Genomic DNA, 21,487 nt, shown 5'->3' with positions numbered 1-21,487 from the left:
GAGGTTTTAACACAGAAGCGCATTGCACATTCAGAGAAAATTAAACATTGCTCACTACAAAAGATGATAAATGCATTTGGCTCAAAGCAGAAAAGAGACAGAGAGACGAGAGAGAAGGGGCTTAGTTAGGCCATAGGCATTTAGTGTTTTTCATGAAATCCTTTTGAAATAGCTGGTAGTAATTTCCTGAATGCATTGTAAATTTGGGGAATTGTTGGTACAGCAAAGGACATATTCTGTCCTTTGCTGTACCAACGGCTCTTCTCTCAGTGGCTGAAATAGACTGAATAATATTCTGCTGGTTAGATGCTGAGGAGAAAGGCAGAATAATGAAGAATACTTAAGGCTAAATTAATTAATTGCTCTCTAATACCTGGCTTTCCTGTCTTGAGTTGAACAGGATATTTGTCCCCTGCAAAGAGGAAATTTGTATGGGGCATAAAATGGGTGTAACTTGCCCCAAGGTTATTCTGACTGAGCGTGTCTTTGTGTGTGAAAGTGTGTCTGGTTCACACTCACACACAGATCTTGCCTTACTGAATTTCCTGTCATTAAGTTACGTCTTTCCCCTGGGAAATACAATATGATGTCATATCCTTTAAAGGCTAATGAATCTTTGAAAGTTCATCAAGAAGTTCTCTGTTATGAAAATAATTGTCCAATGTATGCAGAGCAGAAATGCTTGTCAAACATTTCAAGTGGTGTGAGTCGATCCACCTAGGCATCTTCTATCTGGTCTTTGAAATTAAGATGATTCTCCATCAACTCCATCATATGTAAACATAGCCGAGTTATCTGGAGTCCTGTGTATGTGTGTGTGGGTTTGGGTGGTTTATGAGGACTTTTTTTAGGTTACAGACTGGTTATTACAAGGGTATTACGCTATAAATGTGGTTTATGAGGACATTTATAGTGTAACCATAATTAAAATCGTTTAAAAACCATACTATCACAATCAATAATTTCTCCACAAGTGAAAGTGACATTAGAAAGAGGGAGAATTGAATATGGCAACTGTTTACTGATACCTTGCTGGCTTGTGCCACATGATCCCATTGTTGTGCTGTTCAGTTCTCATATTTAAAAACATGATTTTTCTATTGACTGTTATGAATGCCTATATTTTTGAGAGTAGGTTATTGCAGATTTGGCATACTTAATTTTTTTCTCTATTCCACTAAAACGTACCATGGTATTACCACGTTTTTTGACATGTGCAGTAGTGAAAACATGGTATTATTTGATGTACAGTACCTCAGAGTGTCATGCAAATATGGTAATCATTCAGTACCATGGTATATCAAAAGTGTCATGGTATTTTACCATGTTATTTTGGGCATGTTACCATGCCAATATATATATATTTATAAAAAATTTTCAATTCATGTGTGTTTCTCCTCTTTGTTTCCCATCACTTTGCTTTTTTCACTTGTGTTTGATGTGAGAACTTGCCTCTCAGCTGCCTGCTAATTAATCAGGGTCTTTGGTCTTACACAGCTGTTTTCAAATTAACTTTTAAAGAGAATCTTGGGAGAACCTCAGCTCAGGTCATCAGTATACAATTTACTCCAAACATCACTAGAGGAAAGAGTTTGTGTCAGTTTTCTGTGGAGAGAGAACATCTGAAATAAGTTTTTTGGTACTTGCCAATACACATTTTGCGGACATGATGCTAGAGTGTTGTGGATCGTTGCCAGGGTGTTCTCAATAGTTGTTTAAATGTTGCAATGTGGTTGCTAGGGTGTTTTAGATGGTCTACTACCAAAAGTCTGTATATTCTGGACTGGTCCCTTGATATGGGAGTGGTGGTGGTGTAGTGAGATAAATAACTGTAACTGTTAATCAGAAGGTCACTGGTTTGATCCCCACAGCCACCACCATTGTGTTCTTGAGCAAGGCACTTAACTCCAGGTTGCGCTGGGGGATTGTCCCTGTAATAAGTGCACTGTAAGTCGCTTTGGGTCAAAGCGTCTGCCAAATGCATAAATGTAAATATGGCTTTTGTTTGTCCACTTGTCCACACACACACACACACACACACACACACACACACACACACACACACACACACACACACACACACACACACGTACAAGCAGCATGATTTAGAGTAGAGACATAATAAAGTAATGAGACTGCTCACTTGTATACATATGAATGGGAGAAATCATAAATACATATCTTTTTTTTTCTTTTGATACAGCCATTAAAATGCTTAATATGATGGCTATTGGTATGGAAGTCTTGTCTTACACTCAAAAGATCCAATCACTTGTTTGTTTACTCCAGAATGTGTATGCACATTAGTTGGACCATCCTGAAAATTTTAATTTTTCATGTCTTTTGAGCTAAAGAAGCGAGATTCATTGTGTCAGATTTTATTGCTGATTGGGAAAATGTTCTTTAAATCTTGACCTACAGTTTTGGAGATTTTGTTCTTTCCCCATTCCCGTAGATAGGTGTTGTACTTTTGTGACTGGAAATAGATGCCCAGAGGCTTTACAAATATGGCCACCAAGTGGCCTGACTTGCCTTAAAGGAACTTTATCTGAGTTATCATTTTGTTTATGTAGCACAATTTGTGCAATACGAGTTACACAGAAAGATTTAATACTTAAGGTTAGGGATTTTTCCAAATGTAGCCTGCTTTCTATAATACTACAAAGTGCTGTCACTGCATTCTCTCTCTCACTCCCACCCTCCATTACTCGTAAATTCGTATTATTGCTTCAGTGTTGTATACAGATTGTTTTCCATCTAATGCTCTACCAAACTAATATTTTCATCTGGTAACAGAATGTAACAACTGGTCTCGTGTGTTTTGTACACAGTTGGTCAACTGTGTATTTTGGAGCGTGTTGCAGTCGTTGACTTTGATGTTGCCGTAGATGGTCGAATTCTCCAGGGTGATGTTCAATGTGCTGAAATAGACTGAAATATCCAGGAATATAGAACACATCATCTGAACTGCATCTCTTGTACTGAGCAGTTTTAAATAAAACACAAGCTGAATGAATAAAAAAGTGTCATCTTTATCCATGACTTGTGCATGCTGTTAGAGGATAAAAGATTTCAAGAGAGGGAGAGTGAGATAGCAAGACAGATGCAGGAGAAAGTGTGAGTCACAGTTGAAGAAAACAACTAAAGCTTTGCAGCTAGCTTATTAACTTACTTAACTCTGTGTACATTTATATCCAATATTACAACTTTGTTCTCATGATGAAATAAGAACGCTAAACCCTGTATTGTGTTACTGTAACCTGATTTTATAACACTAAAATCATGTTAACACATAATGTTTCGTCTTCTGGCTATTCTTTTGAAACAACGTGTTTTTCAACAAAAAATAAGAAATAAGATAATAATGCAATATTTATTTAATCTACTGCCCTCAGAATTTCGGAAAGCATACAACACTTTTTGCACTGTAAGTTTAACACTGTAGATTCTGTCATAGCACAACAACGTCGCTAAGTAGCGAAGTAGTGCAGGGAACAAAAAGTATATTTGTATGATAATAATTAAAATTCTCTCATGATTTACTCACCCTCATCCCATCCCAGATGTGTATGACTTTCTTTCTTCTACAGAACACAAAATTAGATTTTTTGAATATTGCAGCTCTGTAGGTCCATACAATGCAAGCGAATGGGTGCCAAAATGTGAAATATTATATAAAGGCATCATAAAACTAATCCATACAACTCCAGTTTTTTAATCCATATTTTCAGAAGTGATATGATAGGTTTGGGTGAGAAAAAGATCAATATTGATGTCCTTTTTTGCTTGAAATTCTTCTCCCTGTTCAGTAGGGGCTGATATGCACAATCACCATGTGTGAATCACCAAAAATACAAGAAGAAGAAGGTGTAAGTGATCTGTTTCTCATCCACACCTATCATATCACATCTGAATATATTGATTTAACCACTGGAGTCTTACAGATTACTTTTAAGCAGATTTATGTGATTTTTGGAGCTTCAACATTTTGGCACCTATTCGCTTGCATTGTGAAATATTTTTCTAAAAATCTTTGTTTGTGTTCTGCAGAAGAGAGAAAGTCATACACATCTGGGATGGTAAATGATGAGAGAATTTTCATTTCTGTGTGGACTGTTCCTTTAACGAAAACATAAGTAATTAAAACTTAGGTCTGTTCCATTTTCTTTTTTTTTTTTTCTTTTTTTTTTTTGTGAAACTGGTTCTGAAAAACTATCATTCTCGGTTCCCAACCCTGTTTGCAGTTGCTGATGTGGCCATCATGGGTGTGCTATCCTCTGTGGTCCTTGATTACCATCACATAGCATCTGCTGTGCTTTGGTAACTGGGCTGCTGCCAGTGGCACCGTTTTTTGGCCTGTGGCGTAGTCTCATTTCAAAATCATCACAGAGTGAGCAGGGATGGGTTTTCCATTTGAGCACAGAGGTAAGATGCTCAGCGTGGATGTTTGATGTGAGGCTGTGTAGTGACAGTGTTCATACAGTAATGATTCCCAGCAGTAGCCGTGGTTGCTCTGGATGAGTTATTCTAGAGTGGAAACAGCGATGGATAACAATTATGTACATAAACAACTACACACACACATGTGTCTTGATTTGATTTGACATTCTTTTGCATTAGGCGCTTTGACAGATACATTTGCTGTAAATGTATCAGCATTTTTCCATTTGAAGATCAAGTGTGAAAAGGACTTGCAGGTTAAAATGAAATCAAAATGTACCCTATTTACTTTCATAATACAGGTCCCTGGTCTTATTCATTGATGCTAATCCAAAGAACAGTAATCAAATATATTTATTATATTTCATCAAAATCTAATAACTTGCTCTGCCTCTGAAATGACTTTCTTTTTTGACTTATGCCATCTATTCTCTGTGGGCTACAAGTTTAACCAATGGCCAAATAGTTTTATAGGGGACAGAGTCGTGGGTTTCCTCCAGGTGATCCGGTTTTCCCCACAAGTCCAAAAACCTTAGGTTAAGAGAATTTGAGATTCTAAATTGCCCCGTATGTGTGAGTGAGAGTCCCCCAGCCACTGGGGTTTACGTCAGGAAGGGCATCCGGTGTAAAAAAAAAAAACTGTGCCAAATCAAAAATACTGTATATATATATATATATATATATATATATATATATATATATATATATATATATATATATATATATATATATATATATATATATATATATATATATTATATATTTTTAAATTAATTTCACAGAAATGACATTTTAAATAGTCTGCCTTAATGTAAACACAAAAAGCCATTGTGCAAAAAACATGCAATTATTGTAGATTTACTGCAATAATTCAGTCAATTTTGAAGGAATTTAATGGGTGTGAGATTTTGAAAGTGACTAATAACTGTCAGTTCTTATTTGTCTGTGATTTTTGTGTCTGTAGGGAACGACCTCTTCCTGGTGGCGGTGCACGAGCTGGGTCACGCGTTAGGCCTGGAGCACTCCAACGACCCCACGGCCATCATGGCCCCTTTCTATCAGTACATGGACACAGAGAACTTCAGACTGCCACATGACGACTTGCAGGGCATCCAGAAGATTTACGGTAAGATCTCCCTGTCTAGGTCTACCTACCTATCATAGTTCTCTATCTAGCTCTCTCTCCTCTCTTCTTCCTCTGGGCTGCACACATCAATGGAGGGGGGCTGCACACATCAATAACACTCCTGCTAATCCTGTCAGCTGTCTCTTCTGGCTGATTCATTCAAAAATCATGAATTCATTTCACAATAGGATCACCTATCCTATTATTTTCACAGAGTTTGACTTCTCATCTGTCAGATTCTAGCACACGTTACGCTACTCAAAATCTGTCCGTGCTAACTCTTCGATGCAGGTTAGCAAAACAGCTAACCATGATAATAAGTCCAGAGATAAGAGGTTTCCAATGCACTGCAGTTGAGGCTTTGCAAGGACGCTCGACTAAGTTCAAACAAATATTCAGAAATGTTATTGGATTGCTACCTTACCTAAAAGTCTCCAACAACAATGTTATGTAGCTAAGGTTAGAAATAAACATTTTATCCTTATGATGTTTTAAGTATTTGAAAAAAGTTCTCACAATCTTAGGTTAAAAAAAAAATATTTGTACATTCTTTTTAGTTGCCAAATTAAGTTTTCAGGGAATTTTCAGAAATGTAATGCTGAAAAATATATTTTTGTGCCATGGTAAAATCGCTGTAATGCACCATCTTGGGTGGCGTATAGCTTTATTAGTGATGCTGACTAAGGCAAAACCCATAACCTTAAGGGTTAAACTTCAGTTAAACCCTAACTGTATTTCATCATGAGGCTTGTTGAGAAGATGCTAAGGTGCTATTACTTTAGTAATCAGACAATTTTCAGCCACTTGATAGTTAAGGTCTCTCTCTCTCTCTCTCTCTCTCTCTCTCTCTCTCTCTCTCTCTCTCTTTCTTTTTAAACATTTTTATTTGCAGGACCTCCAGATAAACCTCATCAGCCTACGAGACCTCTTCCGACAGTCCTGGCTGCCCGCTCGCACCCACCAGTAGATCCACGCAAAAATGACAGGCAGACGCGTCCTCCGCGAATACCGACTGGCGACAAACCACTGCACCCAAACGTTAAGCCAGACATCTGTGATGGTGGCTTCAATACTCTAGCCATCCTCAGGAGGGAGATGTTTGTGTTTAAGGTAAGTAAATAATTACTTCATTATGAATTGGCAAATAAAGGTGCATGCCTTTGATCCCTTAAAAATGTTGCCTGCGTAGGCAGCTCACTAGTTTTGGAACAGAGCGACTGTGTATATATCTGAAACAATGAGTTGAAAGTTGTAGAAGGTATAGACCAAGAACATCTCTCTGATCACATTGTTTCTGAAATACTTTGTATGAAATGAGCTCATGTCAAGCTTTTGGTTTCATAAATTCTTCTTCATCACTGGGTTTAGAGCGCTGGTGGCCTCAGCTGACAAAAGCACACATGTGGCGGCTACAGGAAACAGCATATTTCAGCTATTGTTCCACCCCCCTCTGTGTTGGTGTTTTCTCTGTGTTCTCTTAGTGGTTGTGCTGAAGGAAAATGACCTGTAATTCAGAACCAATGAGCATTTCTTTGCTAGCTGAACCTGATAGCTGCCATCAATGAGTACTTCAGCCTGTAGCGTGATACTCAGTTCAGGGTCTGACTTTGTATTAGAACCTAGTATTAGCAGTCAGTGGATGGATCGCAATGTGGTCTGACAATGTACATAGAAATAATCTGATTTCCACATATTAACAGCATTTTCTAACAACATTTCAATAAACTCTAAGATATTTTTACACACCACCAAACAGACGCTAACCAACAAAAGTCACATTAGCCTGGGCCAAACAACGTTTCAATAACTACAAAAGTTTTATTACAAGGGTAATTGATTACACAGATTCAGGAGATATATATACAGTATGTATATATATATATATATATATATATATATATATATATATATATATATATATATATATATATATATAAAATTAGGTCCAGTTGCTGTATTGTAGCTCTATAATCAGTGTGAATCTGAGCATCTGTGAATCTGAGCAGAACATGTCCTTAGCTCACATCCCTTAAGGCTACAAAAAAAAAAGATTTACAGTACTCTCGCTAAACAGACAGCCTGTGTTTTTGTGTATATTTTCTCTGTTTAAAAATAGATGGGATTCATTTATCAAGCATTTGAAGGAAAGAAAGTATCTTTTTTCTGGAGTAGCTAAACTCGTGCTGACGTGTAGATTTATTCCAGTTGAAGAGGGTTTTTGTTTGGCTCTAATCTTATAACTTGGTCTTAAGTCGCAGTTTCTCAGCAGACGCCTCTGGGGAAAACAAAATCTATCATGAACGCTGTTACATTTTCCTCTCTCTCTCTCTCTCTCTCTCTCTCTCTCGCTGGCTGTAAACTTGAGTAGTCTATCACTGTAGCTAGACAATAACACAAACATATTTCTGTGCTGTTAAACTCTCAAAGTCTGCTAGCTGAGCTCAGAGGTGTATCCATGCAAATGCCTGTGTCAGCTCTCTCACATTGGCGGCTCAGTCCTTCAGATAGATTGGCTGGGAGATGATGGGTAAGTTATGTTGACAGCAGAGTTACAACAGAGATTGAATCATCATCATCTAAAGGCAAAATTTGAATAGGAGATAAATAGACAGTAGGTATTGGTTTGGTTATTTGCAGTTGTAGTCCTTGTTTAGTCGGCTGCTTCATTTGGGTTAATGCCAAGTAGCACAACCGATGGGCCAATGTTCTTGCAAAATGTACCTGAATCTTAGGGTTGTAGCGACACCTTTATTATATCTTACGATACTGTACCAGCTAAAGTATCATGATACCTCATGATGGTCTGTTCATTCTTAAAACAGTGTGTCATAGTGGTTCTTAGAAAGTAGCCATTCCACTTGTTTCTCCAGAAGTGGTGAAATAACTTATAATAAGGCTCAAATGGACTAACTTGATACCTAATGCATTCTTAGTTAAAAAATCACATCAGAGCAGCCAGTTATAATGGCAACAGCTTTACACTTTATTCCATTATTTCTGTGATTATTTGAATGACGGTAACATAAAAATAAAGATATTGTAACATTGAAAAGACTGTTTTGAGCAACTGTTTCATTTTTACAACCACTTCAGCCACTCTCTCCTGGTAAACAGCAGCGCAAATGCATATTACACACACACACTGGTTTGATCGCACGGCTCATGGATGTGATCAAACTGATATCTGGGCTGCTTTTCCCAGAAGCATTGCAAGCTTGAGTTGATTGAGTTGGTGCCAATGGTTTCTACAATCTACTTAGGCTTGCAATGCTTTTGGGAAATGCAGCCCTGATCATAAGTGTGAAGTTATTGGAAAAAAATAAACAAGTGCAACATGTACATATTTACTGATTCCCTGAAAAATGTAATGTTAAAATAAAGCATTTTGATTAAATGAAGTGGCACTAACACATGTGTATTCTGAAGAGGCAGAAGGATGTGTCTGAAGGTGTTTAATAAGGTTGCTGGTGTTTCCCCCTTTGGCTTGAAATCTTTGTAGATATTCCCTGTCTCATCATGCAAAACCCCAAATAATTTTCAAAAAGCTAGTTTTTTAAAAAGCTTCTAACTCTCCCAATTTTTATTTAAATCCATATTATCCATTAGGAGACACAACCGCCAAATTAACACACTGAGATTCAGACTTGGGTGTTTGAAGCATGGGAAAACCACACATTAAAAAAAAAACAATTCCACATTCACGCTTAAAGGGCACTGCTTGAAGGGGACGCCACTCAAAAATACAACATTTTTAATGTTATTGTAGAGACAGGTATTTTGAAGCTTTGTGTTCACGATGCTACCGTAGCACCGGGATACCGTGCAACCCTACTTAGTCTACTATTAAATCAAACTCTGTAGCTGAAAGAACATTTTCACAGAGTTTTTGTCTTTGCAAGCGATCTTGTTAAAGTGGGTACCATTTAATCTAACTCCTAATCTAGTCTGTTTCAGGATGTTTAGAGTGAAGGTAATTGTTTGAAATAATCAATTAGCCTAAGCAGGACCTCAGAACTATTGGTATTGATTCTGTTAATGTGGTGGATCATCTATTCTAGACACATCTCAATTCTAAACTAATATGTGGTACAACATCAGTGGGCTGTTAAATCCCAAGTAGTGTTTAGAAGTTTGATTCATTTCAGTGAATTTGTTTGGACAGTTTATTTAATGAACAAGGCTTAAGGGGCATTCACACCGAACGCATCCTTGTGTTGAAAAAGCTAGATGCAGTGCCACAAATAGATCTGAACACTGGTGTCTCGAGATGTAATTCCCAAGTTTAAGTTTTTTTTATTAATTTTTCTAAACTCAATACAGTGTCTAAAAGCATGATATGCTCAAAAAACTGTGAGATGCAGAGCATCGGTCAAAGACACCCATTTATTGCTTGTTTAAATAAAAAAAGATTGAAAAATATTGCTGATGTGAACGACCCCTTACAGATATATTTGAGTCAGTCAATAGTTGTCCCTTGTACAGCATTTTATTTTGTATTTTGTGTTGTTTTCAAGAAAGTTAGATACAAAATATTAAATTAGGGTGTTTTTTTATTTAATTAATATTGCTTATATCCTCTTGTCTGCCTCACCGTTTCCTTCACATGCTTCTTTTCCTGTTCCTACTCACCCTTCTTTTCCTCTTATCCACAGAATGATGAATCAGAGCATTAATGTTTTTGTGAATTTCAGATCTTGCGGTAGGAACTCATATATTAACGTTAATTTAATTTTAATACATTCTTTTATACTCTGAGTTTGACTGGACCTCTCTGTAGACCTCATATTCAAGAATTATGAAGTTTCAGTTTCATTAAACATTTAGACATTTTCGCTGCCAGTCAGTTAGCAGACCGACTTCCAGTTCAAAAGAAGTGTTTTCATTTAAAATAATGTACAAAAGAACAGTTCTCCACTGTAATTGTTTCATAGTTCTTATATCTGTTGTTTCTTAACTGCTCTGGTGAGTCTTCAGTGGGTGTCTCTATTATTACAAAGCTGTAGTAGCAGAATTATGTCAGTGTCAGGCTTTGAGTGGTTCTTCTGTAGAGATCAGAGCAGCATGCTGTGTACTGAATGTTCATCTAAGTCTGGGCTTAAAGGAAGCCCTACAGCAAGAAAGGGACTGGCAGATTTATGACACTAGTTATTGTCAATTTCTGACTGTAAGGAGGGGATTTCAATGGACTTTTATGGATCATTGTATTGTGAGGCAGAATGCAGCATTATGAAGGGAGACAACTACTCATCCAGCAGACTAGTCAATTAGTGAGATGCATTTATAAGCAATAGCAATAATAAATGTTTCAATCTAATTAATAATAGAAATTATACAATAACAGAAAAAAAATATTGTATTAATTAATGACATTAGATAAAATAAATACATATTGTTTTATTATATTAAAATAAAGATTTGTCTTTCTATTTTTTATTTAAAATAATACACAAAATATTTAATGTATTTTAATATAATAAAAAATTCTATATAATTCTAATAAGTTATTATATATATTATATTTAAATACATAATTAATTGTAATATACAATTTAATACATATAATAATATTAATATTACATTTAAAATAATTGTAAATTGTATTTCTTTTTCCTATTTTAGCTTTTAAATGGAATTATTTTAAAGGTGCAACTTAGTCAAAGGAGTCTTACAGTAAGTATTAGTCTGTCAGCACACTAAAACATTTTCTGAGAACTTGCATCTCTAAATTCATCCCCCTTAAAGGACACTATAATGTCAAAGGTAAAAAGACAATCCAGACATTTTACTCTAAATTAATAAAAATTTATAGCAGAAAATAATTGAAGAATTGCAGAAGTTAATTAACATTTTGGTTTTAAACCATGTTTTAGGCCATTGTTAAGTCCCAGTGCTCCGGTGGATTATGCAAACTTCTCTCCTTAGCTCTATTGATCTTCTCTTCTACCTTTATGTGTTTTCCAGCTTCTTCGAAAAAGAAGCATCCTGAAAGAGAAATTTCACCCAAAAAGTCATCATTTACTCATCATCATGTTTTTCAAACCTGTATGACTTTCTCTCTGCCATGGAAAGCAAAAAGATATGTTAGGTAGGATGTCAGTCAACATTAATATTTATGTGGAAACTTTTGTGTTCTACACTAGAAAGAAAGCCACAAAAGTCAAGAAAGCCATGGTTGGGAACAACTTCATGGTGAGAAAATGATGACAGAGTTTTTAATTTGGGTGTCCCTTTAAGCTTTGTAATTAGTAGCTTTATGTTCTGTAAGTGGCCATACTGTAGATAGAATCAGCCATTATGTCTTGAACAACGATCTCTATCTTGAACAATGATCTCTCTCTGTGATCAAAGTGCATAAACCCTGTTGGTATAATTTCCGCAAACCTTAAAAGGAGCATGCTTTGTTCTCGATAATTGCTCCAGTTATATAAATAGTCAGTTCCCCCGCTTTCTCTTTCTTTGGGTATGTGTGTTTGAAGTACAGAAGTGTGTGTCTCACTAACTTGACAGATCTGTTCTGTCCATCCTGTGAGGAGGAGAGATTCACAGTCTAGCGATGGATCTGTAGACTGTGAAACAGGGAGTAGAAAGAGAGATTTAGAGGCCGATCTCCTCGCAGTATGCTCTTAAGCCCAGCATCACACTGCTCATAGTGCTTTCATCTCTCCTCTGCATCTCTCCATCATCTCTCTGCACACATCCCTATTTTCAATATCAGCTGGTTGTAACTGTCAGAATGTTCACATATGCAGTTATAATCAAGCTACGGCAGGGTTTTGCTGGGTCTGTCTAAGTATATATGACACAATGCATGATCACATTTTTGAAGCAAAGACAACAAATACGAAGATATTAACGAAAAGACCAAAAATGAGTGTCACGTTATTAACCCATTAAACACTACAACAAGCCATTCTGATGGTTTAAACATTCCGAATCTCTAGCCTCAATTATAAGACAGTTTTCACCTCCATTTCTCAAGACTCTACCAATGCTCCCTATAATATAACATTATATTAAATATTTCACTCCCCCATGTTGCTCGACTAAATTAAAGATTTTTTTTTTCAGTTCAAGACAGTCCGACTTGTACGAGATAACATTCTCTCTATATTACCGTCTCTGTCTATGAGCTAAATGAGAGCTGTGTCACTGAGGGTTGGAAAAGTCACTTTTTCTTTCAGAATAAGGGATAACCTGAATTTTTGGTTTGACAGAGCCTATTTTAATGATGTAGCACTGAAAAGTGACATGTTCCGTCTCTGTAGTTTCTCTCTCAGGCAGTATAGGGCAAAACGTAGACAACAGTATGTCTCCTCTCAGAACCAAACCATAATGAAATGCAGATGAGTGTACTTCGTTTAGGGAACAGACGGTTTAGTGTTCGTCACAATAGTACGAGGTGGCGAAATAGTTGCAATTCGTACAAGTTCATTCGTATGAAATCGTAAGAGTAAGACACACACCAATTATGGACGCTTCCCTCGTGTCCTTGGTGTTCCCGATGTGGTGCTTTTTCTGTAATAATCCAAAACTGTGAATTCCTAACTTTAACCCCTAACCTAAACCCCATACCTAAACCGAATCATACCTTACCGTACCCAGAGCATAAACATAACTATGATAGTAATGATAAAAGGCCTAATGTGTTGTACATAGAAAGCGACACTTCCGAACACGTGTCCGTGTAGCGTATGTGATTTCTTGATATATAAGTCGTATGTTTTTGTACAAATGAAGTGTTTCAGAGCAAAACTCCAAAAGAGTATTAGCATTTTTGGTCATTTTGTAAGAGTTTTTTTTTTTTTTTTTTAGTGGATCAATCAAACTATTGATCATAGTTAATACAGTATTGTACTGCATAAAATTACAATAAAAAAATCATGGTAACACTTAGCAATAAGGTTGTATTTGTTACCATTAGTAAATGAATAGATATCGTCACCTAACAATGAACAATATTTTTTTTACAGCATTTGTTAATCTTTGTTAATGTTAATTTAAAAATATACAATTGTTTATTGTTAGTTTGCAGTGCATACCTAATGTTAACATAAGCCAATGCCAAGGTGTTTTTAAACTGGCATTTAGATGCATTAACTCTGACTGTTTAATGCTGCTCAGAGCAGGCATAAATGCATTTTCAAAGAAATTACAATTGCATACATAATACAAAATGTATATTTTAAATATACAATTTTAATATGGAAACATGAAATTAATGACAATATGAAATTATACCTTAAATATGAAAATAAATAATGAAATATAAGCTCTATCATGACAAAAACAATGTTTAAGGCTGCTCTGAGGTGGCTTAGAGCAGGCTTAATTTAGACTGGCTTTTATGCTGCATTGCATCTTTACACAGAATTTTAAGCAGGCACAAAGCAGGATTAACTTGGCTGTGTAAAGATGCCTATATACAACTTTTAATTTTAAAAATGTATTACTAATTAACATTAATCTAGACTTTAAGTGCTGTAAAAGTGTTGTTCATTGTTAGTTTAAGTAATGTTAACTAACAAATACAACCTCATTGCAAAGTTAATCATTGTCTTAGATCAATATTGGTTTTGTCTTGTATTTCAGTAAAGTATCTTAACATTATTAAACAACACATTTACTTCAGAAGCAACATTGTGTAACATAAGATTAAGTTATTTTACGGTGTTTTCAGACCTGTAGACCATTTGCTTTGTTTCGAAACGAGGACTAAATTGTTGCAATGTTGCATTTTCTTTGCGGTTCGCTTTCACAAGACAACATTTCAAAATGACCAAAACTATATCAATAAAAGTCACATGTGAGAACTCTGTCCCTTATTGGTCACTATGTTTGTTCGCGGTTCCAGGATTAATCTAATCCCTTGATAACCCCTTAAAATTATATGACTGTAAAAAATGTGTCAACCATTGCAAAAGAGTGTCGCCAGTTAGAGGTTGTGCTCCAAAAACAAATTATCCGTCACTCGGATGGATATGAGTTGTAAAGTTTCCGTCATGGTTATTTTTATCCATCATAAGTTGCTTTTGAATTATTTCTCCATTGAAACGTGACTGTTCTCACAGATCTCTCTCTCTCCCTCTCTCACACGAACACACACACACAAACACGCACAGTAGCCGTGTAAAAAAAAAAAAACGAATTTGTCAAAAAGTTGCTAACGCCTACCCGTGTTCTGCCACTATCCAAAAGAGAGAAACGATCGTGCTACAATTACCACAGGAATGATAAAATAGCTCCTATTTTAAACTTGCAATTATATCTAATATAGATATAATTTGGTAGCCATATCACCCTGCAGCTATTGCCTGGTTGCCCAATAAAGCTAAGCAGGGTTGAGCCTGGCCAGTACCTGGATGGGAGACCTCTTGGGGAAAACCAAGGTTGCTGCTGGAAGTGGTATTAGGGAGGCCAGCAGGGGGTGCTCACCCTACGGTCTGTGTGGGTCCTAATGCCCCAGTATGGTGATGGGGACACTATACTGTAAAAAAAAAAAAGCACCGTCTTTCGGATGGGACATTAAACCAAGGTCCTGACTCTCTGTGGTCATTAAAAATCAATAGGGCACTTCTTGTAAAGAGTAGGGTTTAACCCTGGTGTCCTAGCCAAATTCCCCCCATTGGCCCCTATCTATCATGGCCTCCTAATAATCTCCATCCCTGAATTGGCTACATCACTCTACCATCTCCTCTCCACCAATAGCTGGTGTGTGGTGGGCGTTCTGGCGCACTATGGCTGCCGTCGCATCATCCAGGTGGATGCTGCACACTGGTGGTGGTTGAGGAGATTCCCCCTATACTATGTAAAGCGCTTTGAGTGCCTAGAAAAGTGCTATATAAATGTAAATTGTTGTTGTTGTTGTAATATAGCTGCCAATAGGCTATAACCCCGTTTTGATGATGAATTACAGAGAAGTACTGATCTGCAGATGTCTTCTCCAAAGATCCATCAGTTATGTTCATGGTTTTTATTGGGATATTGTTTGGTTCATTGGTATATTGGGTCAGTTTGCATTCACCAGAAGCAAAACACTCAAGAGACCGTTTGCAATCGATCTGAGACCACCTCATTCAGGCTGTCTCGGACCGATTGTTTTTGTGCGGCTCCAAGGGCGATTGCCGTGTTCATATACCACTAAACAAACTGAACCAAGCTCAAACTGAAAACGTTTCAGGTTCCAAAACAAATGCTTAGAATGAGCCAGGTGTGAAAACGCCCTTACATTAAAAAATTATAAATAAATAAACACATATTTCCAATGGGGTATGAAAACTTAACTTCAAGATATATTCTCTGAAAACAAGTGTTATTATCTTATAGAATTTGAGTAAGTAAATGTATCTTGTTTCAAGGATGTGTAGATTCACAAGACAAATACTGTATACAGAAAATGTAATGGTTGATTACAGTTCAATGAAGATTTTAGATTGTACAGATTTATGTATGTTATCCAGCAAGAAGGAAAAAAGTGGTCTTGAAAATTACGTTTCTGTAATCGAGTACAAAATTCTGTCAAGGAGAAACAGTGACGATTTACACACTGCTTTTGCTGAGTTTCTTTATTGCAAGATAAATTAAAGAGGCTCTCAGTTTTAGAGATAGTGATGGTCAAATTACATTTTTCATCAATTTGCTGCAGAAGATTAGTCTTGAGAAGCAGTTCTGTGGCAGATGAATAATGACGGTGTTGTCATCACTGTACCATATGCTATTCTCCAGTTTGCTGTTAAATTGTATTCCAAACAGTATATGCTGCTGATGAAAGAGACTCACACAGTGTGGAGTTAAATGATACAGAACATCCAAAAAAAAGATGCATGGGCAAAAGAAAGATATAGGCTAAATTCAGAATCACATACTAACATTCTATTGTTATTATTTCTGCCGTTACTGTATATGACAGAAAAAGTAAATGTAGTATGGTAGTATGCGATTTCGAATTTAGATAGCTACTAAACTTTTGTTCCAGGAAGTTGTGAAAGAATCATGGATTGATCATAATTGATCATTTAAGCTTGCCACAATATAGTTCCCATGGCTCTAGAAGATTGAAAAAATACACAGTATCAATTGCATACCTAATGTACATTCTCTGCACTTTATTTTGATGCACTAGCAGTTTTTATAAATCACTTGAAGTCATCATTTTGATTTCCAAACTCGTAAGTTGGGTCTTCCCAGAAGGACTTGACGGCACTGATTGTTACGGGTATCACAGAGGCTGATGACGGAGATATTGTCTGTTTTACCACCAACGTTTAAACAAGAACTGGAAACATCAAAGGGCTGACATCAAAGCTCTAGATGTGTGACGGGGGATTTTCCAAATGTGGAAGTGAGAGCAGCTGTGGCCGCACGGCAGTAGGTGAAGGGCAGGGCGTTTAGTTCCAGGATGCCGTTAAACAGTTTAGTCTAGGAAGATTTCCATTCTGTTCAGAATGAGCTTTTTGTATTTATTTATATATATATATACTTACCTGAGCATGATTTTATTATTTGACTTCAAGTATGGTCTCTGAGATCACATTGAAAATCAGGGATTCAAAATAAAATTTAAACCTGGAATAAACATTTATAAGATTCTGAAATAAAAAATAATAATGAAAGTTTATTATGTGAGAGGAATATGAAATATTTAAGATTCTGCTCTTCATCAAATGAAATCAAAATGTGTGAGGTGACAATGTTAACTCCTTTGTACAAAACGATGATTTCCTTGCTTCTATTGAAGCACACAAAATGCATTTTTAAATCATGATGGACAACCTGAATCAGGGTTTGGCCAAACGTATAGTGTCCATGTCAGCTTGAGTGCATTCAGCTTTAATATCAGAGCAAAGGGGGTACATACCAAATGCTAAAAAAAAAAAAAATTATAATAATCTGAAATCAAAGGGATAGTTCACCCAAAAATGAAAATTCTCTCATCGTTTAATCACCCTCTTGCCATCTCGGATGGGTATGACTTTCTTTCTTCAGTAAAACCCAAACAAAGATTTTTAGAAAAATATCTCAGCATTCAGCACAATTTAAGTCCTTTTTTACTCTAAATCTCCACTTTAAAAGTGAAGATTTAGAGTTAAAAATGGGCCTTCAATTTTTATATTTTTCTCACCCACACTTATTATATTGCTTCGGACAGTATGGATTTAACTACTGGAGTCTTATGGATTTTTAGTTTTTTTGTATGGACCTATAGAGTTGAGATATTTTTCTAAAAATCTTTGTTCGTGTTCTGCTGAAGAAAGAAAGTCATACCCATCCGGGATGGCATGAGGGTAAGTAACTGATGAGAGAATTTTCATTTTTGGGTGAACTATCCCTTTAATGAAAGATGTTGCTTAGAAACCCTCTTAAGCCTTGTAATGACAATTCTGCATTGACACATCCAAAAAACAAAGAGGTACAGGCCTTGTGGGATAGGTTTAGAGTTGTAAATGCTGAAATTTTCCAAACATTTCGATGTTTTTATTATTTCCCTAAAAGTGAAATTACTTCAAGTATGTCTCCAGCATAGATGCACCATAAACGTTGACATTTTCTAGGGATCTGTTTCTCTACTGTTTTCGTGAGTTTCTTTGCTGAATTGTATTGTGTTACAAATCTAATGATACATTTTTAATTGTAATATTCTTCCTCTCTCTTTGTGAAGGACCATTGGTTTTGGAGGGTCAGAGATAACGCTGTGATGCCGGGTTACCCCATGCTCATCAATGTCTTCTGGAGGGGTTTACCGCCCAAAATTGATGCCGTCTATGAGAACAGCGAGGGCAGATTTGTTTTCTTCAAAGGTCAGAATTCTAAGCATGAATTAAAATTGTGTTATCATTCACTCATTCTTGTGTTATTTCAAACCTGACTGACTTTCTTTCTTCAGTGCGACACAAAAGAAAATGTTAAGGCAGAATGTTATTCTCTGTCACCATCCATTTTTATTGCATCTTTTCTGAAAGAAATTCAGTGAAAAAAAAAAAAAACTACAACCCAGTATATTAATGTAGAGATTATCAACCTGAATTTATAGAGCTGTTCTTTTATTCATAGTATTCTCAGGGAGAGAGAGCGAGAGATGAAAATAGCTAAAAGAGCGATAGAAGAGGCAGGTTCAATTGAGATAATGATGACAGACACACACACACACACACCTGCGCACTCACATCAGTTTTCCACCCGCTTTTGTTCCTCAACAACTAGACAAATGTTCTCCTGTGTTCGGAGAGCTTAATGAACCTTTGTAGCCCATCATTCCTGTCATGTTTTTTATATGCATGCACACCTCACATCTCCAGTGTGAGATCAGAGAGCAGGGACTGAAGTGGAAATGAGAGGGATGGATTAAATAATGTATGGATTTAACATGTAACCTTTACCAGTTTTTTTTGTATGTTTGTTTTTTCTTTCATGTAGTTGTGTGTGATCATGCATTCTTTAACCATGCTGAAAAGACTTATCTTAGACTAGCATGAATTTCTATGCTGGTTCAGACTGGTTCGGTCTTCGGTCCCAGATGTTTCTCCAACAATTCTGAGAAATAACCATGAGATGCAACTGCGACAACTGTTGACATTCAGTAAGAGTATAGAGCTATACAATTATTGTGGTTAGCATAGCTCAGATAATTTGGTCTTGGAAGAATCTGATGAGATCAGTTGAAATCTCTGACTTTTGATTGCAAACTTTGGCATCCTGGTGGATCTGAGCATAGTTCATGACCTCATCTGAAACTGTAGAGATGACACATATGAGATTATTGGGATATTTAATTGTTACTTTTCTCTATTTATTCTCACTCAGCCTCATTTATAAAACATGAGCAGAATAAACTTCTACGTATATCATTTGCAAAAACTATTCTTGTGTAAATTGTAGAATTGAATGTGACAATTTACAACCATTTTTTTTATAATTTCTTTTTAGCTATTCTTAAAAAGTGAGTGCTTCTTTAACTTTGGGCAACATTTCTAATCAGAATTTCTAGAATTATGACTGTCCCCACAGTTGTGGTGTCATTTTCAGCACACCAAACAATTTTGCCCATAATAACGTTTTATTTTTTTAACGTTTAAGTTAATGTAAGTTAACCAAGTCAACAATATTGTAAGTGCATGTTGAGATGAAATATGAGTTGTGCTTGTAGAAAACAAAGAAAATTAATGGTAAATATAATTTGTGGGCAGAATGTTTTTATTGGGTGTAAGTTTAAATCAAGCTGTAAATTTGCCAAATAATGCAAAATGTGTGAAAATATATATTTGTATTATTATTATGTGGTTTTAGCTGTGAAATTAACCTTAATAAGACAAAGGCCATTTTATAAAAATTAAAAAAAGGGAAATAAGAAACATTATTTCCATCACAGTCATTTCTAGAACTCTAGTAAACACATTACAAAATGTGGGATGTGGTGGAAATGATACTGTGGTTGGTATATTCATAACTTCATGACAGATAAATTACAAAACATTTGAATTTTCCCTGTTATGCATGTAGATACACTGTTGGACATTTTTAGAGTGTGACATTTTGTTTTAATGAAACTACTTTCTAAAAGTTCAGGGTGCTAAAATTGCCTGCAAACAAAAAGCACAAATATGGTTTTATGAATGATCTACACAGAAGTATTATGCTCTTGTTTAATGAATGAGGCCCAATGTTGTCTAGGAGAATTAATTGAGATATTAAAGAGATCTAATTTGTGATTTGTGTGTGTGGTTCATGTGGAAGTGCAAATTTATTTATTTTTTCACAATGATCTTTGGTAAAGACCAGCAAATGATGAACAAACAGTGAGAATATGTTACACTAACCTCTAAAAATTTAAGTAGGACAGAAACCATTGCCAAATCTGGATCATATTTGACCTCCAGCCAACATTTACAATGCAGCCATCCTCTAATTTCCACTAAAAATGCACATTTACTGAAGAAACCCAGATACAAATGAACAAACACACATACTGCATGTAGCTCCAGGGCCTTCAACTAGCCCCCTGTTGGCCAGAGCCACTTGGCAAAGAGTGAGGCTGACCCTGCTCAGAGGGGCATGAGAATGACCCAGGTGACATGACAGGAATTTCCTCTTTCAGAGGAAAAACGACGGACTTGTCCTCCTCTGACCCCTCCGACTCCAAACAAAACGCAACACCCCTTTAACCCTATCCGCTGTCGACATACATCACAGACTGTTTCCTGAGCGCATAGGGTCACCGCTGCACCCCCTTCTAAACACTCATAGAGAACAGACACTAAAACACACTGACATTTTAAACTGACGGTATTAACATGTCAAGTTTGAGTAACTGTGGCAGACGCACAGCCAAAAGACTAGTCACGGTAATTAAAAGCAAACAGGAGGTGCCCGAAGTGTGAAACTGAATGTTTGCTTTGGCTGAAACAGACTTTTTACCTAGAAATGATGTAAATATTGAGGGTTCTGTGTCAGTAACTTGAGTGTCATGTGTTTAAGTGAACGGCTTAAACACATTTTATAATTTTTTTTCAATGAGAGGAACCAACATAAAAACCAAATAACCTCTATAGTTAATAGAATACAATAAAATACAGTAAAGTCAAATTTTCCACACTTTACATTTTTCACAAATAAAAATATATGCGTACCAATATAACAGTACATAGTACTAATAAGCTATATTTATTTATATGTACAGTATACAGTATATGTATATATACAACATAAACAAATACATGCATTAATATAACATGTTAATGAACAATTTGGAGTTTTGATGCAAAAGAATAGTTTTTTGGACCAATTCAGTTAAGTAAATAGTTTGAAGTGATTCAGGGAAATAAACTGGACTAATGCTTTCTATACTTCTGAAGTTTAAATCAGAAAGTTTAAATTTGAAGTTTAATTTTGGAACTTAAACCAAGCTGCAAAACCAACTTGTTCTGCACT

At 36.0% G+C, this 21,487-nt stretch overlaps 2 protein-coding genes across 4 annotated transcripts in view; one reads left to right on the top strand and one right to left on the bottom strand.

Annotated features, from left to right (window-relative positions):
- LOC127634840 (copine-3-like) overlaps positions 1 to 21,487 on the bottom strand; it is a 320,664-nt gene that overhangs the window by 146,279 nt on the left and 152,898 nt on the right. The gene's annotated exons all lie outside the window — the stretch shown is intronic.
- The window catches only part of LOC127634839 (matrix metalloproteinase-16-like), a 75,275-nt gene that overhangs the window by 43,935 nt on the left and 9,853 nt on the right, over positions 1 to 21,487 (top strand). For both annotated transcript variants that reach the window (XM_052114544.1, XM_052114543.1), the window contains 3 exons: positions 5,405 to 5,566; positions 6,459 to 6,676; positions 18,222 to 18,360. In XM_052114544.1, coding sequence (XP_051970504.1) covers positions 5,405 to 5,566; positions 6,459 to 6,676; positions 18,222 to 18,360 — 519 coding nt within the window. The remainder of the gene's footprint in view (positions 1 to 5,404; positions 5,567 to 6,458; positions 6,677 to 18,221; positions 18,361 to 21,487) is intronic.

The sequence above is a fragment of the Xyrauchen texanus genome, chromosome 42, assembly GCF_025860055.1.
Source record: "Xyrauchen texanus isolate HMW12.3.18 chromosome 42, RBS_HiC_50CHRs, whole genome shotgun sequence".
Taxonomy (NCBI): Eukaryota; Metazoa; Chordata; class Actinopteri; order Cypriniformes; family Catostomidae; genus Xyrauchen; species Xyrauchen texanus.
This window is presented reverse-complemented; position numbering and strand designations above follow the sequence as displayed.